The sequence below is a fragment of the Carcharodon carcharias genome, chromosome 10, assembly GCF_017639515.1.
Source record: "Carcharodon carcharias isolate sCarCar2 chromosome 10, sCarCar2.pri, whole genome shotgun sequence".
In the NCBI taxonomy this organism is placed as follows: Eukaryota; Metazoa; Chordata; class Chondrichthyes; order Lamniformes; family Lamnidae; genus Carcharodon; species Carcharodon carcharias.
In genome coordinates, this window is record NC_054476.1 from 143203068 (window position 1) to 143230237 (window position 27170).

The 27170-nt window shown below is 45.0% G+C and overlaps 2 protein-coding genes across 2 annotated transcripts in view; both read right to left on the reverse strand.

The window, feature by feature from the left end:
• pigs (phosphatidylinositol glycan anchor biosynthesis, class S) overlaps positions 1–17054 on the reverse strand; it is a 58410-nt gene extending 41356 nt beyond the window's left edge. Inside the window, exons 1-4 of the mRNA XM_041198096.1 lie at positions 17012–17054; positions 15185–15324; positions 11221–11335; positions 9206–9295 (exon numbers count right to left, since the gene is read on the reverse strand). Coding sequence (XP_041054030.1) covers positions 9206–9295; positions 11221–11335; positions 15185–15324; positions 17012–17033 — 367 coding nt within the window. The 5' untranslated portion in view covers positions 17034–17054. The remainder of the gene's footprint in view (positions 1–9205; positions 9296–11220; positions 11336–15184; positions 15325–17011) is intronic.
• A 7451-nt stretch (positions 17055–24505) lies between these two features.
• aldocb (aldolase C, fructose-bisphosphate, b) overlaps positions 24506–27170 on the reverse strand; it is a 34779-nt gene continuing 32114 nt past the window's right edge. The window contains exon 9 of the mRNA XM_041198352.1: positions 24506–25307. Within this exon, the coding sequence (XP_041054286.1) occupies positions 25212–25307 (96 nt within the window). The 3' untranslated portion in view covers positions 24506–25211. The remainder of the gene's footprint in view (positions 25308–27170) is intronic.

Sequence of the window (27170 nt, forward strand, 5' to 3'; positions counted from 1 at the left end):
CCATTGTCAGACACATTCTGCTCCAGCAATCCTAAAGTAGTGAATACATTCAGGAGAGCATCAATGGTCTTTGCTGAAGTAGTCGACTTCATGGGACTAACAGGAAGCCATTTTGTGCAGGCATCCATCACAATCAGGAATGTATGGCAGATCAGTGGTCTGGCAAAGTCCACATGAAGTCTCTGCCATGGATGGTCAGGCCAAGCCCAAGGATGAAATGGGGCAGGTGCAGGAGAAGACTTCATTTCTTGGCATGGAAGGCAATCACAAATCTATCCATGTAGTAAGGTTTAAACTTATTGAGGTACACACCAACCCTTCTGCGTATACAGGTAAACTTTGCAGAGCACAGAATCCCTCTGCATTTCAAGTCAAATTTGAACCACTTTAACAGGTAATATGTCAATCTGGTTCACATTGAAAGCAGTGACTTCGCTTCAGGTTGTGGAGCTGTGGTGTAACGGAAGTCTGGAAAGTGCGTCCGCATTTCCATGATTCTCAGTACAGCAAAATTTAATTTTGTACTGGTAAGCAGATAAGATCAGCACCCACCTTTGTAGGCGTGCAGCGGCAATTGTTTGGGTTTGTGACTTGGGGCTAAGTAACCAGGTCAAAGGCTTGTGGTCTGTAATTAATGTGAATTTACGTCCATATAAGTATTGGTGGAACTTCTTGACTCCATAGATTAATCCAAGAGCTTAATTCTCAATTTGGCATAATTGTGTTCTGCCTTGGACAATGTGCATGAGACATATGCAATGGGCCTTTCACTGCCATCAGGAAATGTGTGGGAGATGACAGCTCCAACACCATATCCAAATGCATCACAAGCCAGGCTGACAGGTAACTTTTCATTGAAATGTGCCAGGACTTTAGCAGAAGTGAGCTCTTGCTCGAGTTCCTTGAAAATTTCCTGACAGGCATGTGACCAATCCCATTTTGCATTCTTCTTCAGCAGATTACTCAGTAGTGCTGCCTTGGTAGCCAAACTGGAAATGAACTTGCCATTGTAATTCAGAAGTCCCAAAAACGAACAAAGCTCCTTAACATTTTTGGGCTGTGGTGCACTTATCATTGCCTCCACCTTTCTGGGTGAGGTTGAATGGCCAGTTTTGTTGATCACATGTCTCAGCTACTCCACTAAGGGCTTCAGGAACGAGCATTTGGATTTCTTACAGCGGATGCCATATTTTTCCAGCCTACGCAGGACTTAAGTTCTCTAAATGAGTTGGGAGGTTTTTCCCAGTGATGAGCATGTCTTCTTGGAAGCAGATTACATCAGGAAGAGCCTGCAGTATTTTGTCCATGGCCTGCTGGTATAAAGTTGGTGATGACGCGATTCCAAATAGTAGTCATTTGCATTGATATAGACCTCTGTGTGTTGATGATTGTATACTTCCTGGAATCTTCACTCAGCTGCATTTGCAAAAATGCCTGTGATAGGTCAAGCTTTGTGAATAATTCACCTCCATTCAGAGCAGCAAACAGGTGCTCAATTTTCAGTAGTGGGTACTGATGCACTTCCAGGAAAGGATTAATGGTGATTTTATAGTCACCACATATTCTGATAGATGCGTCATCCTTCACCATTGGGACTATTGGAGCTGCCCACTCTGCATAATCAACTTTCTCAATTATCTGAAAGTTTTCAAGTTGTTCTAGTTCCTGCTTGATTTTCTGTCGCATTCAGTAGGGGGCTGAGCGTGGTTTGGAGAAGCTTCAGCCTTCACAGCAAGTTTGGCTTCAATGTTTTTAATAACTACAAGACCTTCTTTGAAGAAATCAGTATGCTTGTCTAACAAGGATTGCAACATGGAGTTGCAATGCACTTTGTTTATTTTATTCCAGTCCAGCCCAACTTCTTTTAGCCAGTTCCTGTCTATAAGTGATGGATGATCCCCTTTCACAATAAGTGGCAAACTTACTATTTGACCTCAATATTTAGCTTGAACGGACATTTTTCCAAGTATATTCACAGGCTCACTAGTGTAGGTGCTAAGCTGGAGGGTTTTCTCCAATGGGCATTTCTTGAAAATTTTCTCCCATGTCTTCTCTGAAGCAATAAAAACAGATGCTCAAGTGTCAACCTCCGTTTCAACCATTTTACCATTTAAGGCAATGCCAACTGTTAGTCCTTCATCTAGTTTCAGATCAGACTGAATGCATTACAATTGCTTTTCCCCATTGTCTCTGTTGGTTTCATTTTTTGTCTTGTCTGGACTTGCATTACTTTTGTATATTGTTTCCAAGTAATGCGTCTTTTTAAACTGCCTGTTCATTTTCAAGCGTAGCTTGTCTGTGTGCTCCTCGTGATGCCCTTTTCTTAGTGGTACTGCTTTACTGTGATAAGCTTTTGATCTGCATGCACGCTACATGTGTCCTTCTTTTCCACAGTAGCGACAATCAGTGGTTTTCCACTTTCAGGCTTCTGCATTATGGCCTAATCCATTACAGCGGTAACAGGTTTGAAAGCGAGTATACCCTGACTTTACTATTTTAACTTCGGCATTGTTTAGAATGCACTTTCAAATCTCCAGCTTGTTTCTCTGCCATTTCTATGCCTTGCGTAATCTCAAACGTTTTCTTCAGTGTTGACTTTTGCTCCGCTAACAATCAACGTGAAATTCTTTCATTTCTTAGTCCACAAGCCAAGCAAACACGCAATGCTTCTTCCAGGTAACCTTTAAAGTCATAATGTTCCACTAATTTTCTCAACTCAGCCAGGTACTGGGAAACTGACACACTCTCAGGCTGTTTTCTTCGGTGAAACTTGAATCTCTCCACAATAATTGCTGGTCTGGGATCAAAGTGCTTTTTCAAAACGTCCACAAGCTCTTTAAAGTTTTTATCTGCTGGCTTGACAGGAGCAATGAGATTTCTCAGTAAATTTTGTAATGTTTGTGTTTAACGTTTGTGCTTTTTTGTAGAAGGACATTTTAGTTAAAAAGAATTGTTAGAGTCTGTGAAATTTTTCATTCCGATGACTGTAAGAAACACCAAGGCCTGCTTTTGCTCTTCAATCTTATTTGCAGTGAAAAACTGTTCCATTTGCTTGACATAAACTATAAAGTCCATCATCGCTGGATCAAAAGCCTCTAAAGCCCCTAATAATGATGATCCCATCCTCATTTGAAGTGTTTTGTCACTTCTATAACAATTAAGAATACACACATAGCTATCTGCTTCTGAACTCCAACTTCCTATATGAAAAACAGAAGGTTCTTTTATTCCGTATTCTCCACCAGAGGGCAATACATCCAGGACCTAGCACGCCCTACTGCCAGGTTTTATCTAACAATTCTTTTTAACTAAAATGTCCTTCTACAAAAAAAAGCACAAACATTAAACACAAACATCACAATAAGGTTGCCAGAAAAAGTGGTAAGCCTGAGGATAGGGAGCAATTTAGATCCAGCAAAGGAGATCAAGAGCTTACTGTTGCCTAGCGACAGTGATCCGGTGACAGACACAGAAAAGACAAGAGTTGAGAGAGGGGGATGTTTAAAGTGTGTGTCAGAGAGACAAGGCAAGGATTTGAAGCTCTGAGAAGAAAAAGTGCAAGGACGGTAGTTAACTGAATAATCAGTTACGGGACTCAGTAAAGTGATCAATTTAGCAGAGGTACTACTGGAAGGCTGACTTTAGGAAACTAATTTATTTGCTCTGTAGTTCAAGAAACAGTAAGTTTAGAGTCTGCTTTTTGGGCTCTTTATCCTTCATGGGATGTGGGTGTCACTGGTAAGGCCAATATTTGTTGCCTGTCCCTAATTGCCCTTGAACTGAGTGGCTTCCCACACCATTTCAGAGGGCAGTTGAGAGTCAACCACATTGCTGTGTATCTAGAGTCGCATGTAGGCCAGGCTAGGTAAGGACAGCAGACAGCCTTTCCTAAAGGATGCTAGCGAATCAGTTGGGTTTTTACAACAATCGACAATGGCTTCATGGTCACCATTACAGAGACTAGCTTTTCAATTCCAGGGGGTGCACGAGAGGGAGAGAGAGTGCAAGAGGGAGAGAGTAAGAGAGAGAGTGAGAGAGTGAGTGTGTGTGTGTGAGAGAGAGAGAAAGAGTACGTGGCTGAGAGAGTCAGAGAGAGAGTATTTGTAAGAATGTGAGAGAGAGAGACAGTGAGAGAGGGTGTGTGTGTGTGCTTGAGAGAGAAGGGACAGGGTGTGTGAAAGGGAAGAGTGTGTGTGTAAGTCTGGCTTACTTCCAGTCTCAGGGCTCTCATTCACCCTCACCTCCACACACCAACACGCATTCTCACCTTGGTTGAGAGTGAGTGAGCACTCTGAGATTGAGCCAGGCACATGAAAAGATACAAACACACACTCTCTCGCACTCTGATGGTGATCTTTATTTATTACTCTTTTCTTTCGCTCAGCAAGTTAATTCTTTTTATATGTCAGCTTCGTTTTGAAATTAATTTTTGATGTTGTGCCAAACCATATCTTTCTGAAATTTGCCCATCAGTCCTGAGAGTGAGAAAAAAATTGAAATGGGGCCCCCAAGCGAAAAGGTTGGACAAGCCTGATATAAATGATTTGGATATGGGGACCAAATGCAAAATTTCCAAATTTGCTGATGTCACAAAACTAAGTGGGAATGTAAGATGTGAGGAGGATGCAAGGAGGTTTCAAAGGGATTGGACAAGCTAAGTAAACGGGCAAGAAAATGGCAGATGGAATATAATGTAAATAAGTGTGAAGTTATCCACATGTTTTTCCTAAGTCTGCAGGTGCAGCAAGCAATTAGAAAGGCAAATGGTATGTTGGCCTTCAGCACAAGGGGATTTGAGTACAGGAGTAAAGGTGTCTTGCTGCAATTGTATGGCATCTTGGTGAGACCGCACATGGTGTAGTGTGTACAGTTTGGTCTCCTTATCTAAGGAAGGACATACGTGCCATAGAAGGAATGCAACAGAGGTTCATCAGACTGATCCCTTGGATGGCGGGATTTTCTTATGAGGAGAGATTGAGGAAACTAGGCCTGTATTATTTAGGGTTTCAAAGAATGAGAGATGATCCCATTGAAGCTTACAAAATTCTTTTAGGGCATGACAGGGTAGATGTGGATAGGATGTTTCGCACTGCCTGGTGAGCCTAGAACCAGAATAAGGGGTAGGTCATTTAAGATTGAGATGAGGAGGGTGGTGAAACGTTGGAATTCTCTACCTCTGTGGAAGCTCAATCATTGAGCGTGTTCAAAACAGAAATTGATGGAAATAAAAACAAAAAATGCTGGAAAAACTCAGGAGGTGTGGCAGCATCTGTGGAGAAAGAAACAGAGTTAATGTTTCAAGTCCGCAAGGCTCTTCAGGAATTGATGGATTTCTGGCTACTAATGACATCAAGGGATATGGGGATAGCACAGCGAAGTGGTATTTAGGTAGATGATCAGCCATGATATAATTGAATATGGCAGAGCAGGCTCAACAGGCCAAATGGCCTTCTCCTGCTCCTATGTGCCACAGGAGGAGAAATAGGGACAGATGGCCAAGAGCTTGATCAAGGAGGTGGGTTTAAAGGATCATCTTAAAAGAAGTCAGAAGAGATCAAAGGGAATTCCAGAGCTTAAGGTCATAGCAGTTGAAAGCAAAGCTGTCAATGGTGTAGGAATTAAAATCAGGGATACACAAGAAGTAGAATTGGAGAAACACAGAGATCTCAAAGGCTTGAAGGGCAGGAGGAGATTACAGAGACAGGGAGTGGAGAGGCCTTGGAAGGATTTGAAAAACAGATGAGAATTTCAAAATTGAGGCAGCCAGAGTTGGTGGGGGGGTGCCGCAGCGACTGAAAGTCAACAAGCACAGGTGTGATAGATGAGTGAGATGGAGCAAGTTGAGACATAGGCAGCAGAGGACTGGATGAGTGCCCGATTTATGTAGGACGCAAGATGAGAGACCAGGTAGGACAGCACTGGAATAGTCAAGTCTAGAGATGATAAAGGCAAGGATGGCATTCTTTGTAACTGTGACCATGATAAATGATCTGTTCTCATCCTTCCCAACCCATCTGCAGCTTTCACTATGCACTATCCAGCTCCAAGCCTCTCTTCTGTCATCCAGCTGGGTGAAATTACCCTCCGTTCTGTTGAAGAGTCATGAGGACTCGAAACGTCAACTCTTTTCTTCTCCGCCGATGCTGCCAGACCTGCTGAATTTTTCCAGGTAATTCTGTTTTTGTTTTGAAATTACCCTCACCTGGTTCTACTTAACTTAAGTAGAAATTCTGAAGGCGAATCATATTCGACCAGGAACATTAACTCCCCTTCTCTCCACAGATGCTTTCAGACCTGCTAGGTATTTCCAACACTTCCTGTTTTATTCCATTCTTACCTTTCTACTCATAGTCAGAGAATCTCTTGCAGTGACTTCTCTTTCCACTTTTGCTCTGTTAACTCTGGACTTTCCCAAGGATCTATCCTGGGCCCCCTTCTTTTTTTTAAATACATGTTATCCCTCAGTGACATCATCCGAAAAGATATCAGGTTCCTAATGTATGCTGACAACACTCAGCTCTATCTCACCACCTCCTTGCTCCCCTCAAATATCCAATAATGGATGAACAGAAATTTCCACCAACCAAACATTAGGAAGACTGAAGCCATTGTGTTATAAGAGGAATGCATCAGGAAATAAATGCTGCATCCCCCACTATCAACAACCTGGGGATTACCATTAATCAGAAACTGAACTGGACTAGCCATATACTGTGGTTCAACAGAAGGTCATTGGCTGGGAATCCTACAACGAGTAACTCACCTCCTGACTCCCCAAGCCTGTCCACCACCTATAAGGCACAAGTCAGGAGTGTGATGGAATACTCCCCACTTGCCTGGCTGAGTGCAGCTCCAGCAACACTCAAGAAGCTTGACACCATTCAGGACAAAGCAGCCCACATAAGCGTCCCTTCCACAAGCTTTCACTCCCTTCACCACTGGCGCACAGTAGCAGCAATGTACACCATCTATACAATGCACTGCAGGAACTCACCAAGAATCCTTAGACAGCACCTTTCAAACCCACGGCCACTACCATCTAGAAGGACAAGAGCAGCAGACACATGGGAACACCACCACCTAGAATTTCCCGTCCAAGCCACTCACCATCCTGACTTGGAAATATATCGCCATTCTTTTACTGTCACTGGGTCAAAATCCTGGAATTCCCTCCCTAACAGCATTGTGGGTGTACCTACATCACATGGACTGCAGTAGTTCAAGAAGGCAGCTCACCACCATCTTCTCAAGGGCAATTAAAGGTGGACAATAAATGTTGGCCCAGCCAGCGAAGCCCACATCCAATGAATGAATAAAAACAATAAAATAAATTATATAGGCAGATGGAGATTTTCACTTCTGAGACTGGTGTCCTAAAGCAAGCTCTGGGAGGTTACAGCAGGAAACATATATCAAAATGGATCCTGAAAGTGGGGCATTGCAATGCTTTTCAAGTTTTATGATGGGCCTCACATCTTGGTGGATAGTTATAGTCACAAGTTGTTAAAGTCTCTGCTTAATTAATGAAACCCACGCCGTTTGCTCATTTGAACATATGAAATAGGAGGAGTAGACCAATTAGATCATGGTTGATCTGTTTGTGCTTCAAATTCCACATTCCCCAAATAAGAGTCTCTCTTCCTCTGCCTCAAAATTATTCAATGACCCTGCTTCCACTGCCTTTTAAGACAGAGAGTTCCAAAGTCGATCAACCCTCAGAGAGAAAACGTTTCTCCTCATCTGTCCTATAAGGCCGACTCTTAACTTTAAAACAGCGCCCCCTGGTTCTGGACTCACCCACAACTTTTCCACATCCACCTTGTCGAGACCATTTGGAGTCTTATGTACTTCAATCAAGTCATCCTTCACTCTTCTAAAGCCCAGTGGAAACAAGCCCAGCCTATCCTCATAAGGCAACCTGCTCATTCCAGGTGTCAATCTGGTAAACCTCCTTTGAACCGCCTCTAATGCATTTATATCCTTCCTTAAATAAGGAGGCCAAAATTGCACACAGTATTCAAAGTGTGGTCTCACCAATGCCCTATTAAACTGAAGCATAACATCTGTTCAATTCCTCTTGTAATAAAGGATAGCATTCTATCAGCCTTCTTGATTACATGCTGTACCTGCATACTAATTTTTTGTGACTCATGCACTAGAACACTTAGATCCCTCTGCACCAAGGAATTCTGTAGTCGTTCTCTGTTTAATTAATACTCTGCTTTTTTATTCTTCCTGCCAAAGTGAAGAACTCCATATTTTCCCACATTATACTCCATCTGCCAGATTTTTGCCCACTCACTCAACCGATCTATATCCGTCTGCAAACTCCTTATGCCTTCTTCACAACATACTTTTCTAACCATCTTTGTGTCATCTGTAAATTTAGCTACCATGCTTTAGCTCCCCTCATCTAAGTCATTGATGTAAATTGTAAAAAGTTGAGGCCCCAGCACAGACCCCTGCGGAGCTCCACTCGTCACATGCTGCCAATCAGAAAAATACTCATTTATGCACACTTTCTGTTTTCTGTCAGCCAGCCAATCTTCTATCGAGGCTAATATGTTACCCCCTACACCATGAGCTTTTATTTTCTTTAAGTGCCTTTGATGTGGCACCTTATGCAATGCCTTCTGGAAATCCAAATACAATACGTCTCAAGGCTCCCCTCCATCTACAGCATGTTACTCCTTCAAAGGACGCTAATAAATTGGTTAAATATGATTTCCCTTTCACAAAACCATGCTGACTCTTCCCGATTACTCTGTGTTTTTCTAAGTGCCCAACTACAATCTCTTTAATGATCAACGAACACCTTCCCCATGACAGATGTCAAGCTAACTGACCCAGTTTCCTATTTTCTTCCTACCTCCCTTCTTGAATAGAGGGGCTATAATTTCTACGTTCCAGCCTGATGGGATCTTTCCAGAATCGAGGAAATTTTGGAAACATTTTGGAAAAATAGCTGTCTCAGTGAGAAAGGGGTTGCTACCAGGGGCACCAGTCATACCCCCACACCAATCCCAAAGATCTCCCAGTGACCTGTTGGAGCTGGTCTTTCAGAGTTGTCACTCAAGATACTTAGTCTCCAATTTCTCCTTTCAGTATCTACATAAACAAGGAGTGCCCTCCCGCCTTCGAGATAAGTGAAACAGAGATGGAAGTAAAATCAATATACAAAAGATATGCAGTAGCAATTCCATACCTTCCACATTTTCACCCATTATGGCATCTTGTTCTATACCAGTAGCAGCTCTATATGTCTTCTCATACCTGTACTTGAATCCCGTTTTACCTGTGAAAGAGACAGATCAGGGTTTAAACTTTACAAAGCAACACAGTTTAAAACAAAGTTTGCACAAGAAGCAAATCTGACAAGACCGTGATTTAGTCATACAATACATGGAGCACAATACTCAAACATTTGGGAGAACAGTAACAGGGATATTGTGTGTGCAAAATGTGTCAATAGTAGAAAGTATGTTAGGAAATAGAGATAGTTTAACCAGTTAAATTTGTATTTATGGGTGTTAGGAATGAATTTTAGCTTTAATGTTTGAGTTTGATTCGTATTTCTGTACCAGTATGTTAAGAAAGGTCAAATTGAATTTTAATTTCACTTTATAAGGTGCCTGCATTTCTAATGAGCCTTTTAAGACTCTAAGCTAAGTTAAACAAACAAGAGTAGAGAAACTGGGCTGTGGCCTAGCAACAGGGTCCAGAGAGGTAGGTCCCATAGAACAGAAGAAACTAGAAATAGCAGTTTGATTTTGAAACTGTTTGAGTTCAGCTGGTTTTGAAAGTAGCTGCCAGGAGAGACTGGAGTAAAGGGGACAGATAGCCAGTCCCAAGCTAAAGGAAAGGCCTCAAAATCTAGGGGCGTGGAACAGGAGAAAGTCCCAAGGAAACCTCCTAGTCAAAGGGAAGGACAGGAACCTGGAAAAGATCCTGTTAAGTGAAGTTAAAGAGAAAAGTGCCAAGCTTCAGATTTAAAGAGACAACAGCTGCAGAAAGCAGATTTAAAACAAGGACAGCTTACAAGAGGCCAGGAGATCCAAAAAGACAACTGAAGGTCTGTGACTCTTTGTTATGGACATATGAAGCAGTGGTGTACTGTTGACAGCTGAGTCAGTGAAAGAGAGTGCATGGAGGAAAGCTTGTGGTGACCAGGGGAGAGGAACATCAGAAGTAGAATTTGAAATCCTGGAGGTGAACCCTTGCGGAAAGCATCTGAGAGAAAGTGTCAGATTGGGAGACGATTCCAAAGCAGGTACTTCAAGAGTGGAGATTGGAAACAGTCATGCGAAACACTGAGTTTAGTGAGACTGGTTGGCTCATGGTGTAACAAGCGTCTGCGGAGCGAGCTGAGGACAGATTGATAGCATCTGTCTGGGGTGGCATCTGTCACTTGGTTTCAGAGTGTGGTGGTCTGACCCCAGGCTGCCTATTGGCTGACATGAACTATACTTATTGTGAACATTATAGTATGAGATAGCTTTTGTAACTTGTGATATCCCTAGAAATCTGTATATATCTGTAAAGGTACAGCTGTGAGTATTGTAATATAGTTCATCTTTCCTTGTTTAATAAATGTTTTATGCTTTTGTTAAAAGTTCATTAGCTGCCTCCAATGACTCTGTTCAGTAGCCCCTCTCCATGTATCTAAACAAACAAATTAAAAGTTAGGATCTGTCAAGCTGGGTTCCACTCGGGGATCAGGGATAACCTCAGCTGGGATCATAACAAGTAGATTTTCTTTACATTTATATTGTTCATGAACCCCACCCCCCACCGCTTTGCCGGAAGGCACCAGCTCTCTGTGGGAGCAGTTTTTGGCCAGTTTTAGCTCCGAGCTGACAAGTGAGCATCAGCAGGGATTATACAACTGAACCTGCTCCTGAAAAGTGGCCATGCACTTTCTAACTGGGGGCCCGGAACAGTGATCAGGAGCAAAAACCCTGGCCAGGAGCTCCGAGACTGCTATGACTATTATGCGGCTGTGATCAACATAACTCAGCACAAACCACAGAATCAAAACTGGTGCCTTCCTGGGTTGCAGAGCACAATAACGTGAAGGGGAACACTGATTAAGTGATGGTGAGGACAAATGTTTCCTTATTTGTTCAAATATTAGCACTATTGCAATCAACATAAAACCTGAGCGACCCAGCACTTCCTGAGGTGCTAGAACAACTTTAAGTTTACTGCTGTATTGCTCACCATCCAGCTGATTCATCTTCTGGCTAAACTGAGTCTGTGGTAGAAGCTTTTTCTGTTGTTCTGCCGTCAGGGTGCCTCTCACAAAGACCACCTCCACTGGCACATTTATGTCAAGCTGCAAAAGCGATCACAACATTCAGTGAATCACTGTCATGTGTACAAGTTCCAGGGATCTGTAAAATTTAACTTGACAGCCTTGAGGAGTAAGGATGATCTCCCACTTCTGTAGTGTTTTTAACCGCTGCTGGACAGCCCAAAGCACGTTACAGCCAGCGAAGCATTGAAGTGTAGGCTCTGTTGTAATGTAGGGAAATGCAGCAATCAACATGAGCACAGTAAGGTCCCACAAATAGAAACCAGATCAATGTTGGCCATGACCCTGGGAAGAACTATTCTTCCCTGAATAGTACCATGGAATATTTTACATCCACCTGGACAAGTAGAAATGGGGCCTTGGTTTAGCATCTCATCTAAAAGGCAGCCCCTCTGCAGTGTTCCATCAGTACTACACTGATGTGTCTGCCTGGATTATATCTGGATATCTCTGGAATGGAACTTGAATCCACAACTTTCTAATTCAGTAGGGAGTTTCCTATCACTGGACCAAGGTTGATGCCAAAGAGAAGAAAATTCAGCTCTCTGCCAGGTTACCCAAAGGCACAGTAGTGAGGAATGCTTACTGCCTCCACCATTTAGCTGGTTGATATATATATTGCGTGGTTTGGTCCTGACCTATGTACTCAGAAAATCCCAGGTTTGACCCCTGGTCTGTGCTGAGCCAGCTTCCAGCTGGGGCTACAGTGTACTGAACAATAACACTCAAGACACTTACACCATCCAAGACAAAGCAGCCCGCTTAATTGGCACCCCATCCACAAACATTCACTCCCTCCACCACTAACACACAGTGGCAGCAGTGTGTACCATCTACAAGATGCACTGTAAAAACTCAGCAAGCTTCCAATCCCCCACACACTACTATCAAGAGGACAAGGGCAGCAGACACATGGGAATACCACCACCTGGAAGTGCCTCTCCAAGCCACTCACCATTCTGACTTGGAAATATATCGCCATTCCTTCACTGTTGTTAAGTCCTGGAATGCCCTCCAAACAGTACATGGACTACAGCTGTTCAAGAAGGCAGCTCATCACCACCTTTTCAAGGCAATTAGGGATGGGCAATAAATGCTGGCCTAAACAATGACACCCACATCTCCTGAATGAATAAAAAAGCACAGTTCCCTGGAGCTGAAAAAAAATCAAGCAACAAAAGTAACCAAACCAGTCGCACCTGGACATTGAATAAGGGCAGGTTTGCTAAACTCTGCAGATAAATAGTCTGCCAACAATAACCAAGGCGGCTCACACAGGGAGAACAGGCCCTTGGGAAAGAATCAGAGAGCAGTGAGATCCCATCATCAGGACACAAAGGCAGATAAAAGAAAAATACGTATCTTGTACAGCCCTTCTAAGCTGGTCTTGCTATGTCTGCACTCAATGGATTAAGGTCACAGAGGTGAAGGAAATACTTCATCCACTGCACACACCCAGTTTTTTTTATTCATTCATGGGATGTGAGCTTCGCTGGCTGGGTCACCATTTATTGACCATCCCTAATTGCCCTTGACAAAGTGGTGGTGAGCTGCCTTCTTGAACTGCTGCAGTTCATGTGGTATAGGTACACTCACAGTGCTGTTAGGAAGGGAGTTCCAGGATTTTGAGCCAGTGACAGTGAAGGAACAGCGATATATTTCCAAGTCAGGATGGTGAGTGGCTTGGAGGGGGAAGTTCCAGGCGGTGGTGTTCCCACCTATCTGCTGCCCTTGTCCTTCTAGATGGTAGTGGTCGTGAGATTGGAAGGTGTTGTCTAAGGAGCCTTGAATTCCTGCAGTGCATCTTGTAGCTGGTACACACTGCTGCTGTTGTGCATCGGTGGTGGAGGAAGTGAATGTTTGTGGATGTGGTGCCAATCAAGTGGGCTGCTTTGGCCAAGATAATGTCAAGCTTCTGGAGTGTTTTTGGAGCTGCACTCATCCAGGCAAGTGGGGAGTATTCCATTACACGTCTGACTTGTGCCTTGTAGATGGTGGACAGGCTTTGGGGAGTCAGGAGGTGAGTTACACATGATTCCTAGCCTCTGACCTGCTCTTGTAGCCACAGTATTTATATGGCTGGTCCAGTTCAGTTTCTGGTCAATGGTAACCCCTAGGATCTTGATAGTGGGGGATCGGTGATGGTAATGCCATTGAACGTCAAGGGTCGATGATTGGATTCTCTCTTGTTGGAGATGGTCACTGCTTGGCACTTGTGTGCTGTGAATGTTACTTGCCACTCCTCAGCTTAATCCTCGATATTGTCCAGGTCTTGCTGTGTTTGGACATGGACTGCTTCAGTATTTGAGGAGTCACAAATGGTGAACATTGTGCAATCATCTGCAATCATCCCCACTTCTGACCTCATGATGGAAGGTCGGTCATCGATGAAGCAGCTAAAGATGATTGGGCCGAGGACGCTACCCTGAGGAACTGCAGCAGTGAAGTCCTGGAGCTGAGATGACTGACCTCCAACAACCACAACCATCTTCCTTTGTGCTAGGTATGAATCCAGCCAGTGGAGAGTTTTCCCCCTGACTCCAGTTTTGCTAGGGCTCCTAGATGCCACACTAGGTCAAATGCAGCCTTGATGTCAAGGGCAGTCACTCTCATCTCAGGAGTTCAGCCCTTTTGTTCAGTTCCATAAACTAAACCTACTCTCAACGGTGAGAAACCGATTTCATTCACACACCTCAGGCAACTCCAGATGTAATTGCTTCAATATGTTTTTTTGTAAATAATTCTGGTCACAGTGTCAAGGCACCCCTTAGTCCAGATCAAACTCTCTCCATTGATCCTAATGGCTGCCTTCTATTCATAATCCAGATGCCAGTCTGGTAAACCTATCCTGAGGTAATGAGAATTGCATCCTGCATTACTTACCTTCAGCACCTGTCACAAAAGACCTCGCTACCGATTCCCATGCAGGCCTGGAGGCAAGGGCGGGTGGGCAGGGGGTGGGGGGGCTTGGCCAAGGGGCGGGGAGCCAAGAAGCAGGGGGCCGAAGGTCAGGGGGGCAAGGAGCAGGTCCCAGGATGGACCGGAGAGGGCTTGAGGCAGCCTACTGGCATCTGAGTAAGTGAGTGACTGGAGACTGTGTGAGAGAGAGGGAGAGTGTGTGTGTGAGCATGCACACGTGCGCTCGTTGGGAGGGAGGGGCAGCAAGGAGAGGCAGTGCGGTGGGGGTAGGGAGAGTGTGTGCGGGGCAGGAGGGAGTGTGTATGAGGGCAGGAAGGAGAGAGTTTGGGGGGGAGAGAGGGTGGGGGCGGGAGGGAGTGTAGGGGTGGGAAGGAGTGAGCGGGTGAGTGTGTGCGCAAGGCAGCGTGTGTCCCTAAGTCTGGCTCACTCCCAGTTTCAGGGTTCTCATTCACTCTCACCCACGCACACACTATCACGCAGTGGGTGAGGGTGAATGAGTGAGCAGCCTGAGACTGGGAATGAGCCAGACACAGACACACACTCACCCTTTTACACTCTAATACTCATCTATTTATTGATCATTGTTTCTTTGCTCAGCAAGTTGTTTTTTTTCAAATGTCAGCATTTTTTAAAATTCATGTTTAATGTTGTACCAAACTTTGTTTCCAAAATTTGCTCATCACCCTCTTCAGTGAGAAAAATTATGAAATGTGCCCGATCAAGCCTGATCTAAAACAGCAGACAGGGCCTCATCTAAGACAGCTGCTCTGACACTGCGGAACTTCCTCAGTACGATCCTGAAGGACTTGAACCCACAATCTTTTGACCAGAGATGAAAGTGACATCCACTTGAGTCATATCTGACATTCCGTATGAGCCTTGGAGAAGAAACTGCACATTTAAAACAAATCTTACAAAGCCCATCTTACTGTCATGGAAATAAACTCTTACCAAGAGAATGTCTAGCTCATTGATTTGGCTATAAGGCAGCGAGGCACGATATGTTTCTGTTGTCTTCCACCAGAGAGGCAGCCCAAGCAAAATCACCACCACAGTGATGCAGCTGGCCGAGTACTTTCCTCGGCACCTTTCTGAGGAAACAAAAAAAATTGTGGGCTGTTAAACTCAGTACTTGAGTCAGAAAACATCAACTACAAAGTGGCAAAATTTTTCTGAGGCAGTCTTACCAAGACAGAAAAGCATATTTTCTGTAAACTGTTTAATATTCCCAGCAACTACCTTTCAATGCTAGAGTTGAGCTAGTTAATAAGGATGAAAAATTCCTTTGGATTTTGCTCATCTCTATGGAGAGACATCTGGCCTGATCTCCACACCTGTCCTTGATAATGGAACATAAAATCTGTTTTTTTTCCATGCTCCGTGCTGCCATTTAAAAATTAATCTATAATCTACAGTCGGTGCAGCAAAGGTTCACTACATTAATGTGCTACAATGAGAGGTTGGGTGGATCAGGCCTACATTCTCTGGATTTTAAAAGAAAGGTGATCTTATTCAAACTTGCAAGGGCAGACAGGGCTTGACAGGACAGATGCTGAAAGATTGTTTCCCTTGGCTGGAAAGTCTAGAACAAGAAGGCACAGATTCCAAATAAGGGGTTGATAATTAAGACTGAGATGAGGAGGAATTTCTTCATTCAGAGAACTGTGGATACTCAGACAATGTGTATATTCAAGACACAGGTTAATTGATTTTTTTTTGCTCCAGGGCAATCAAGAAATATGGAGACTGGGCAGGAAAGTGGAGTTCAGGTCAAAGGTCAGCTATAATCTTACTGAATGGCAGAATAGGCTCAAGAAACTGTATGACTGCTACTGTCCTTATTTCTTATGGAGCAATTCTGAACAGCAAAATGAAACTTCACAGTGTGGTCTGTAATACTTATGCTATTGTTGAGGAATCACTGAGTAAAGAACAAATGCTATCCCATTGGATGAAAATGGGATTAAACCCCAAAGCCACAGACTAGATTTAGTAATACCCTCGGATGAGAGGCTATAACCTCTCCATCAGAGAAGGTGGCTCACTGGGAGAAAAAAAAATCAAGCAACAAAAGAAAATAAAAGCAAAATACTGTGAATGCTGGAAATCTGAAACAAAAACAGAAAATGCTGGAAAAAACTCAGCAAGACTAACAGCATCTGCGGAGAGAGAGTTTTCTGTGGAACAGAGCACAGAGCTTCTTCAGAGATGAACTCTGTTCCACAGGAAACTCTGATTTTTCTTTCCACAGATGCTGTTAGACCTGCTGAGTTTTTTTTTTCCAAGAGAAAAATAAATTGGCTTGATTTGTGCTTGCTCTGCTACATTTTCGCCGGGACTAATATATCATTTTGGGGCCCATGTTGTATGGAGTTGCTCAGGCTAACAGGGAGCTCGATTGACATCAGGAAAGGTGCTGTCAGTAACAGAGAAGGCGAGCCGGGTTTGGGAGGGCAACTGGGTGGGGAAAAGGAAGCGGTGATTGAGGGTGTGTGGACAGAGGTGAAACACCTGAAAGCAATGGTTTGAAGCGTTACTTAGACTATAGCATGGGTGCCGATTTACTGGAGGGTGCGGGATGTTGGGGCCGCTGCCTGTACCGGGAGGGGAATGTCCTCGCCGCCCCTGGCTTTGGGTGTCGCTGCGCTTCATCCTGAGGGAAATGGTTCATGTCACGGAACCATTATCACGATCGGAACGAGGCCTGACCCGGCGTTCAGCAATGAACAATGTGGATCACAGGTAAAACACTGCTCAGCTCCCGTTCCCCACTCTCACCTTCTGCTGCTGCCGCCGCCATGTTCCCCCGATTCCTTGACAACGGAAATATTGCTGGAGTGATAGTCTCATCCGCCAATCCGCTTGTCCGCCGCCGTGCCGCTCTCCGCCAATCAGATGAGGGAAAGGGCGGAGCTAGTGGGAGCTCCCGAAATCAAGCTCGCGCGCGAGCGGAGACGGTTGATCGGCCGCATCCGGGGCCCTGCGTTCAAATTTCCCGCGCTCCCAGAGCCGCTCGTTCTGCGCGCACAGTCTATTATCACGCCGCGGCCCGCGCCCACAGTCCCACCGTTTGGCGGGACAAATGGCGTCGTTCACGCGGGAAGGTAAAAGGGAGAGGAAGTCTGCCGGTTTGGGTGCAAGCAAACCTCTTCAGCGATTTAACATTCCATGTGCCCCCGGAGTAGCCTTGAGATGTTCGTCGGATACATGTGGTACATTATCGCTAAGCTTAAATGGCCGCCTCTGTCATCGCTTACGGGGATGAAGAGTCAGATGCAGCACCCGAGGGAGGGTGGTTCAAAGGGTTTGGGAAAGTTACATTGTTCATTGAGCTAGCCAATGAGGTTTAGTGCAATCATCAGTGAACATCCCCAATCCTGACCTCATGATGAAGGTTAGACCATTGATGACAGCTTTTTAAAAATTCATTCACAGGATGTGGGCTTTGCTGGCTGGGCCAGCATTTATTGCCATCCCTAGTTGCCCTTGAGAAGGTGGTGGTGAGCTGCCTTCTTGAACGGCTGCTGTTCATGTGATGTAGGTAAACCCACAGTGCTGTTAGGGAGGGAGTTCCAGGATTTTGACCCAGCGACAGTGAAGGAACAGCGATTATATTTCCAAGTCAGAATCGTGAGTGACTTGGAGGAGAACTTGCAGGTGGAAGTTCCCATCTATCTGCTGCCCTTGTCCTTCTAGATTGTAGTGATCGTAGGTTTGGAAGGTGCTGACTAAGGTGTCTTGGTAAGTTCCTGCAGTGCATCCTGTAGATTTTATATACTGCTGCTACTGTGCGTTTGTGGTGGAGGGAGTGAACGTTTGTGGATGGGGTGCCAATCAAGCGGGCTGGTTTGTCCTGGACAGCATCAAGTTTCTTGAGTGTTGTTAGAGCTGCACTCAACCAGGCAAATGGGGAGTATTCCATCACACTCCTGACTTGTGCCTTGTAGATGGTAGACAGGCTTTGGGGAGTCAGGTGGCGAGTTACTCATCGTAGGATTCCTAGCTTCTGTCCTGCTCGTGTAGCCACAGTATTTATATGGCTAGTCTAGTTAATTTCTAGTTAATGACAATGGTTGGGCCAAGGACACCACCTGTCATGAGGAACTCCCATAGCAAAGTTTTGGGACTGAGATGATTGGCTTCCACTGACCACATGCATCTTCATTTGTGTTAAATATGACTCGAACCAGTGCTAAGTTCTTCGCTGATTCCTGTTATTACTCTCAAACTCTGAAATTCTTCAATGTGATCACTCTTTCCCAGAGGATCCCTTACTATGAAGTTACTAGTTAACCATGTCTCATTACACAAGCCAAAATCTAAAATAAAAACAAAAAAAAAACAAAAAAAAACTGCGGATGCTGGAAATCCAAAACAAAAACAGAATTACCTGGAAAAACTCAGCAGGTCTGGCAGCATCGGCGGAGAAGAAAAGAGTTGACGTTTCGAGTCCTCATGACCCTTCGACAGAACTTGCGTTCGAGTCCAAGAAAGAGTTGAAATATAAGCTGGTTTAAGGTGTGTGTGTGGGGGGCGGAGAGATAGAGAGACAAAGAGGTGGGGGGGGGGGGTGTGGTTGTAGGGACAAACAAGCAGTGATAGAAGCAGATCATCAAAAGATGTCAACGACAATAGTACAATAGAACACATAGGTGTTAAAATTAAAGTTGGTGATATTATCTAAACGAATGTGCTAATTAAGAATGGATGGTAGGGCACTCAAGGTATAGCTCTAGTGGGGGTGGGGGGAGCATAAAAGATTTAAAAATATTTAAAAATAATGGAAAAAGGAGGGAAAAAGAAAAATCTATATAATTCATTGGAAAAAAACAAAAGGAAGGGGGAAGAAACAGAGGGGGGTGTGGGTGGGGATGGAGGAGGGAGGTCAAGACCTAAAGTTGTTGAATTCAATATTCAGTCCGGAAGGCTGTAAAGTGCCTAGTCGGAAGATGAGGTGCTGTTCCTCCAGTTTGCGTTGGGCTTCACTGGAACAATGCAGCAAGCCAAGGACAGACATGTGGGCAAGACAGCAGGGTGGGGTGTTGAAATGGCAAGCGACAGGGAGGTTTGGGTCATTCTTGCGGACAGACCGCAGGTGTTCTGCAAAGCGGTCGCCCAGTTTACGTTTGGTCTCTCCAATGTAGAGGAGACCGCATTGGGAGCAACGAATGCAGTAGACTAAGTTGGGGGAAATGCAAGTAAAATGTTGCTTCATTTGAAAGGAGTGTTTGGGCCCTTGGACGGTGAGGAGAGAGGAAGTGAAGGGGCAGGTGTTACATCTTTTGCATAGGCATGGGGAGGTGCCATAGGTGGGGGTTGGGGAGTAGGGGGTGATGGAGGAGTGGACCAGGGTGTCCCGGAGGGAGCGATCCCTATGGAATGCCGACAGTGGGGGTGAAGGGAAGATGTGTTTGGTAGTGGCATCATGCTGGAGTTGGCGGAAACGGCGGAGGATGATCCTTTGAATGCGGAGGCTGGTGGGGTGATAAGTGAGGACAAGGGGGACCCTATCATGTTTCTGGGAGGGAGGAGAAGGCGTGAGGGTGGATGCGCGGGAGATGGGCCGGACACGGTTGAGGGCCCTGTCAACGACCGTGGGTGGAAAACCTCGGTTAAGGAAGAAGGAGGACATGTCAGAGGAACTGTTTTTGAAGGTAGCATCATCGGAACAGATGCGACGGAGGCGAAGGAACTGAGAGAATAGGATGGAGTCCTTACAGGAAGCAGGGTGTGAGGAGCTGTAGTCAAGGTAGCTGTGGGAGTCAGTAGGCTTGTAATGGATATTGGTGGACAGTCTATCACCAGAGATTGAGACAGCGAGGTCAAGGAAGGGAAGGGAAGTGTCAGAGATGGACCACGTGAAAATGATGGAGGGGTGGAGATTGGAAGCAAAATTAATAAATTTTTCCAAGTCTTGACGAGAGCATGAAGCGGCACCGAAGTAATCATCGATGTACCGGAGAAAGAGTTGTGGAAGGGGGCCGGAGTAGGACTGCAACAAGGAATGTTCCACATACCCCATAAAGAGACAGGCATAGCTGGGGCCCATGCGGGTACCCATAGCCACACCTTTTATTTGGAGGAAGTGAGAGGAGTTGAAGGAGAAATTGTTCAGTGTGAGAACAAGTTCAGCCAGACGGAGGAGAGTAGTGGTGGATGGGGATTGTTCGGGCCTCTGTTCGAGGAAGAAGCTAAGGGCCCTCAGACCATCCTGGTGGGGGATGGAGGTGTAGAGGGATTGGACGTCCATGGTGAAGAGGAAGCGGTTGGGGCCAGGGAACTGGAAATTGTTGATGTGACGTAAGGTGTCAGAGGAATCACGGATGTAGGTGGGAAGGGACTGGACAAGGGGAGAGAGAAGGGAGTCAAGATAACGAGAAATGAGTTCTGTGGGGCAGGAACAAGCTGAGACGATCGGTCTACCGGGGCAGTTCTGTTTGTGGATTTTGGGTAGGAGATAGAAGCGGGCCGTCCGAGGTTGGGAGACTATCAGGTTGGAAGCTGTGGGAGGGAGATCCCCAGAGGAGATTAGGTCAGTGACAGTCCTGGAAACAATGGCTTGATGTTCAGTGGTGGGGTCATGGTCCAGGGAGAGGTAGGAGGAAGTGTCTGCGAGTTGACGCTCAGCCTCCGCGAGGTAGAGGTCAGTGCGCCAGACAACAACAGCATCACCCTTGTCAGCGGGTTTGGAGCTCGGCATGATGCTGAACTCTTCTTCCGCCGTCTTCGTCTCCGGGCTCACTTCTTTGGGCAGGAGTCCTCTCCCAGTTCAACGGATCCTTTTACCCATCTCCAATATTCTCCCTCCACCTGGACCCCTCCCTCTGGATTCTTACCTTCTCTCGATCTTTTCATTGAGAACTGTCGGCGCGACATTAGTCGTCTCAATTTCTCTGCTCCTCTCACTCATTCTAACGTGTCTCTCTCTGAACTTACTGCACTCCATTCTCTCAGGTCCAACCCTGACATTGTCATCAAACCCGCTGACAAGGGTGGTGCTGTTGTTGTCTGGCGCACTGACCTCTACCTCGCGGAGGCTGAGCGTCAACTCGCAGACACTTCCTCCTACCTCTCCCTGGACCATGACCCCACCACTGAACATCAAGCCATTGTTTCCAGGACTGTCACTGACCTCATCTCCTCTGGGGATCTCCCTCCCACAGCTTCCAACCTGATAGTCTCCCAACCTCGGACGGCCCGCTTCTATCTCCTACCCAAAATCCACAAACAGAACTGCCCCGGTAGACCGATCGTCTCAGCTTGTTCCTGCCCCACAGAACTCATTTCTCGTTATCTTGACTCCCTTCTCTCTCCCCTTGTCCAGTCCCTTCCCACCTACATCCGTGATTCCTCTGACACCTTACGTCACATCAACAATTTCCAGTTCCCTGGCCCCAACCGCTTCCTCTTCACCATGGACGTCCAATCCCTCTACACCTCCATCCCCCACCAGGATGGTCTGAGGGCCCTTAGCTTCTTCCTCGAACAGAGGCCCGAACAATCCCCATCCACCACTACTCTCCTCCGTCTGGCTGAACTTGTTCTCACACTGAACAATTTCTCCTTCAACTCCTCTCACTTCCTCCAAATAAAAGGTGTGGCTATGGGTACCCGCATGGGCCCCAGCTATGCCTGTCTCTTTATGGGGTATGTGGAACATTCCTTGTTGCAGTCCTACTCCGGCCCCCTTCCACAACTCTTTCTCCGGTACATCGATGATTACTTCGGTGCCGCTTCATGCTCTCGTCAAGACTTGGAAAAATTTATTAATTTTGCTTCCAATCTCCACCCCTCCATCATTTTCACGTGGTCCATCTCTGACACTTCCCTTCCCTTCCTTGACCTCTCTGTCTCAATCTCTGGTGATAGACTGTCCACCAATATCCATTACAAACCCACCGACTCCCACAGCTATCTCGACTACAGCTCCTCACACCCCGCTTCCTGTAAGGACTCCATCCCATTTTCTCAGTTCCTTCGCCTCCGTCGCATCTGTTCCGATGATGCTACATTCAAAAACAGTTCCTCTGACATGTCCTCCTTCTTCCTTAACCGAGGTTTTCCACCCACGGTCGTTGACAGGGCCCTCAACCGTGTCCGGCCCATCTCCCGCGCATCCGCCCTCACGCCTTCTCCTCCCTCCCAGAAACATGATAGGGTCCCCCTTGTCCTCACTTATCACCCCACCAGCCTCCGCATTCAAAGGATCATCCTCCGCCATTTCCGCCAACTCCAGCATGATGCCACCACCAAACACATCTTCCCTTCACCCCCCTTATCGGCATTCCGTAGGGATCGCTCCCTCCGGGACACCCTGGTCCACTCCTCCATCACCCCCTACTCCTCAACCCCCTCCTATGGCACCACCCCATGCCCACGCAAAAGATGCAACACCTGCCCCTTCAATTCCTCTCTCCTCACCGTCCAAGGACCCAAACACTCCTTTCAAGTGAAGCAGCATTTCACTTGCATTTCCCCCAACTTAGTCTACTGCATTCGTTGCTCCCAATGTGGTCTCCTCTACATTGGAGAGACCAAACGTAAACTGGGCGACCGCTTTGCAGAACACCTGCGGTCTGTCCGCAAGAATGACCCAAACCTCCCTGTCGCTTGCCATTTCAACACTCCACCCTGCTCTCTTGCCCACATGTCTGTCCTTGGCTTGCTGCATTGTTCCAGTGAAGCCCAACGCAAACTGGAGGAACAACACCTCATCTTCCGACTAGGGACTTTACAGCCTTCCGGACTGAATATTGAATTCAACAACTTTAGGTCGTAAGCTCCCTCCCCCATCCCCACCCCCTTTCTGTTTCCCCCTTCCCCCTTTTTTTTCCAATAAGTTATAAAGATTTTCCTTTTCCCACCTATTTCCATTATATAAAAAAAAACCCACTAGAGCTATACCTTGAGTGCCCTACCATCCATTCTTAATTAGCACATTCGTTTAGATAATATCACCAACTTTAATTTTAACACCTATGTGTTCTATTGTACTATTGTCGTTGACATCTTTTGATGATCTGCTTCTATCACTGCTTGTTTGTCCCTACAACCACACCCCCCCCCCCCCCCCACCTCTTTGTCTCTCTATCTCTCCGCCCCCCACACACACACCTTAAACCAGCTTATATTTCAACTCTTTCTTGGACTCGAACGCAAGTTCTGTCGAAGGGTCATGAGGACTCGAAACGTCAACTCTTTTCTTCTCCGCCGATGCTGCCAGACCTGCTGAGTTTTTCCAGGTAATTCTGTTTTTGTTTTAAAATCTAAAATAGTCTATTCCCAAGGTAGTTTCTTAAAACAATAGTCATAGAACTGTTTTGGATGTATTCCATGACTTCATCCTACAAACTACTATTGCCATTTTGCTTTGTCCAAGCTATTAAGAGTAAAGTTCCCCACAATGATTGCATTATCTTTGTTACATGTGCTCATTTTACCCTCCTATCCCCAGAATCGGTAAATGCAAGTGAGATATTTGTCAGGGAAATGTGTTCAACAGAAAAGGATCCACGGTGAGAAATGTAACAGGTCGATATGAGGGATAGCATGTGGTTTTAAAGCTCAATTTGGGGTCAAAGGGGCTGTCATTTTTTCAGACAACTTTGTTCAGTGCAGTGAGGAAGGGGATAGAGAAATGGAAATAACAGAAAGGTCATTTATGGTAGACATTGGAGGTAGTGACCTGTTTACTTGATGGTGAACTCAAGTTTTGCCTTATTTATTACTTGACATCAGACAGTAAAGAATGCAAGCTTTTGGAAAAGATGGCGAGCTTGGAGTTAGCAGCATGTATGTATAAGATGATCTCTCACCTAGCAATAAAAGCAGCCAGGGCAACGTGCAGACAGGGAAGGATGAAAATGCAGCAATGGGAAGAGAAAGTTGTTGGAGAAGCATTGACCAACATTCAGGTAGATTGGAGGAGGACCAAGGACATTGTCGGGAGAGTGGCAAGGGTCAGTGTGTCATATGAAGGTCGAGGAAGGACAGTGGTACCATGGTCAGAGAATTCATTTGGAGCTTTGTCTAGGGCTGTTTCGGTACTGTGAGCAGGACATTGATTGGAGAGAGGGATTTGAAAAAAGACTCAAGACAGAGTCAGGAAATAGTGTGCAAGAGAGGCAAAATGATTGGAGATGGGAGGGTAGTTAGCGGGATGATGACATCAGATTTAAAAGGAATGTTACTTAAGAAATATTCCACCCAAGTTAAGAAATATTGTATAAATCTATAACATTTATAAATGAATAAGAGACAGTAAGACTAGAGTTTGTTCCATATCTTTATTGTAACTATTTACCAGCAGATGTGGAGTGAGTACAATATAACTATATATCACAAAATACTTTTGAACACAACACTCAATGCTCCCATGTAATTGCAAGTATTCTGAATACACACAAAAATATGCAAACAGTGAATTTTTCTTCTGGGGCAGGGAGAGAACACAATGAGCATTGTTTGGAACAAATTCTGACTTGTGTGTTAGTTATAATTACCGTTATATGTTGTGTAGTCACCTCCTATGTTGTCATGCTCACTTTGGACGCCACAGCAACACATTTACATTGTGAAGAGGCAAAGTGCAGGTTAGCTGTGATCTACAAGTGATTATTCAGAGATTAGTTATTCACCACAAGCTCAGGTGATCCAGGGGCAAGGCAGCTAATACTAAAACAACTTTTTTAATCTTTCAGGGAAGAAATTAAACACATTTGTTATATTTGAGATTTCAGTATATCCGTTAGAGGGTAAAGTCAAACTACATGAACCCCAGGAGAAGTATACCAGGCATGTTGTATTGCTATCAGCACTCCTAAGGTTAAATCTCAGCTACACAGCAAAATAATGCAGGCAGCGAGGGCACAATATACAAGGTAGCAGAGGCTGTGGATCAGCTAATCACGAGAAGCCGAATGAGAATTTAAAACTTTTTTCATTTTTTTTTTATTATGTATTTTCCCGTGGCTTCCTTTCAGTAGGCATGATTTTCTACGTAGAGAGATTGGCTAGCTGCACCATCATTCTCACCGCTTGTCTCATACTGTCCAAGTGAAGCCAAACTGTTAACCTAAAAAGAAAAAAAGTGTGATTAAGGCACAAAGTATGCTTAAAATACTTTTTATAAAGCTAAAAATGTAACCATAAACACCAAAGAGAAAACTGTATTGGTTAAAAGTAGGAGCCCTGATAACATCACTGCCCTCTTGGATCCTAAAACAACACTCTTGTCCCAACACACAAAGTCAAAGTCACCATTACCCTTATACTCCCTGACATTCATTGGTTCCTGGTCTGGCAGGCAACACCTCTAATTTAAAATACTTATCCTTGTGTTACAAATGCTGGACTTTACCAGACAGTTATGTTTTAAAATGTCTCCTTTAACTCAGGATGAAACAAAATTCTGGAAAGGATTGGTGAGGTCATATGAAATATGACTGCTTGGAGGCAAGCCCATATGATCTGGTTGCCATGGGGGAAGAAACTCAAAACAGACACGTATTGAAATATTAAGTGAGAGTTTTCACACTTGGGACAGCTGCTTTTTGAGACACAGATAGGCAAGGCAGATAATGCTGTATGGAGCAACAGAGCAGGTACATAGGAGGAGTAGGCCATTCAGCTCATCAAGCCTACTTTGCCATGCAATACGATTGTGGCTGATCATCCACTTCAATGCCTTTTTCCCCACACTATCCCATTATGTCATTGAAATCTGTCAATCTCTGCTTTAAATGTAACCAATGACTGAGCTTCCACAGCCCTCTAGGGCAGAGAATTCCAAAGGTTCAAAACTCTTGAGTAAAAAAAAAAAAATTCTCCTCATCTCAGTCGTAAGTGGCTTCCCCCTCATGTTGAAATTATGTCCCCTGGTTCTAGACTCCCCAACCAGGGAAACACCTTACCTGCATCTACCCTGTCGATCCCTTTAAGTATTTTGTAGGTTTCAATTAGATCACCTCTCATTCTTCGAAATTCTAGAGAATACAGGCCAAATTTTCCCCAAATTCTCTTCATAGGTCAGTCCCGCCACCCCAGGAACAAGTCTGGTGAACCTTCATTAAACTCTTTCTATGGCAACAATATCCTTCCTAAGGTAAGAAACCAAACTGCACACTACTCCAGGTGCGGTCTAACCAAGGTTCTGTACAATTGAAGCAAGACTTCACATCTCCTATACTAAAATCAGACTGCTGTGGAGAAGCAGGAGGACTGTATTGTGTTAACAACCAAGCAGAATGCCTGAGAGAGTTTGTTCTTGGTTCACCAGACTTGTTCCTGGGATGGCAGGACTGACCTATGAAGAGAGATTGGGGAAATTTGGCCTGTATTCTCTAGAATTTCGAAGAATGAGAGGTGATCTAACTGAAACCTACAAAATACATAAAGGGATCGACAGAACTGTCGGAACTTTTGGAGATTTAAAGGAAAAAGGAGTTGCTTAGGTGGGTCTTGCTGGTGAAAGCCGGATCTGGAACACTCAGGCAGAGTGAAACAACTTTGAAGGACAGGGGAAGTTTCAACCTAGTACAGGAAGGAGAAGCAAACCTGGAGCACTGGGAGGAATTTTGGACTTTTTCTTCTAATGCTACACATCTGCTAGAAGTGCAGTGCACAGCAAAGAGGTATCTCAATTGTGTTAGTTGACTTGCAAATGCCTTTTCTTTAATTTAGTGCATTAGTTGCCTGTTAAGTAATGTTTGATCAGTGTTAACTTTAGTTTGTTTGCTACAGCAAAAGTTTTAAAACGTGAAATCATGTTCTTTGGTCACTGGAAAGTTGACTTATTTTTAAAGTTATTGGTCTCCACAGGGATTGTAACACTTATTTCAAATCCCTGCATACCTCTGAATTCCTCCAGCCCTATAATCCTCAGATGCCTGCACTCTTCCAATTCTGTGCTTGCACATCCCTGATTTTAATTAGTCTA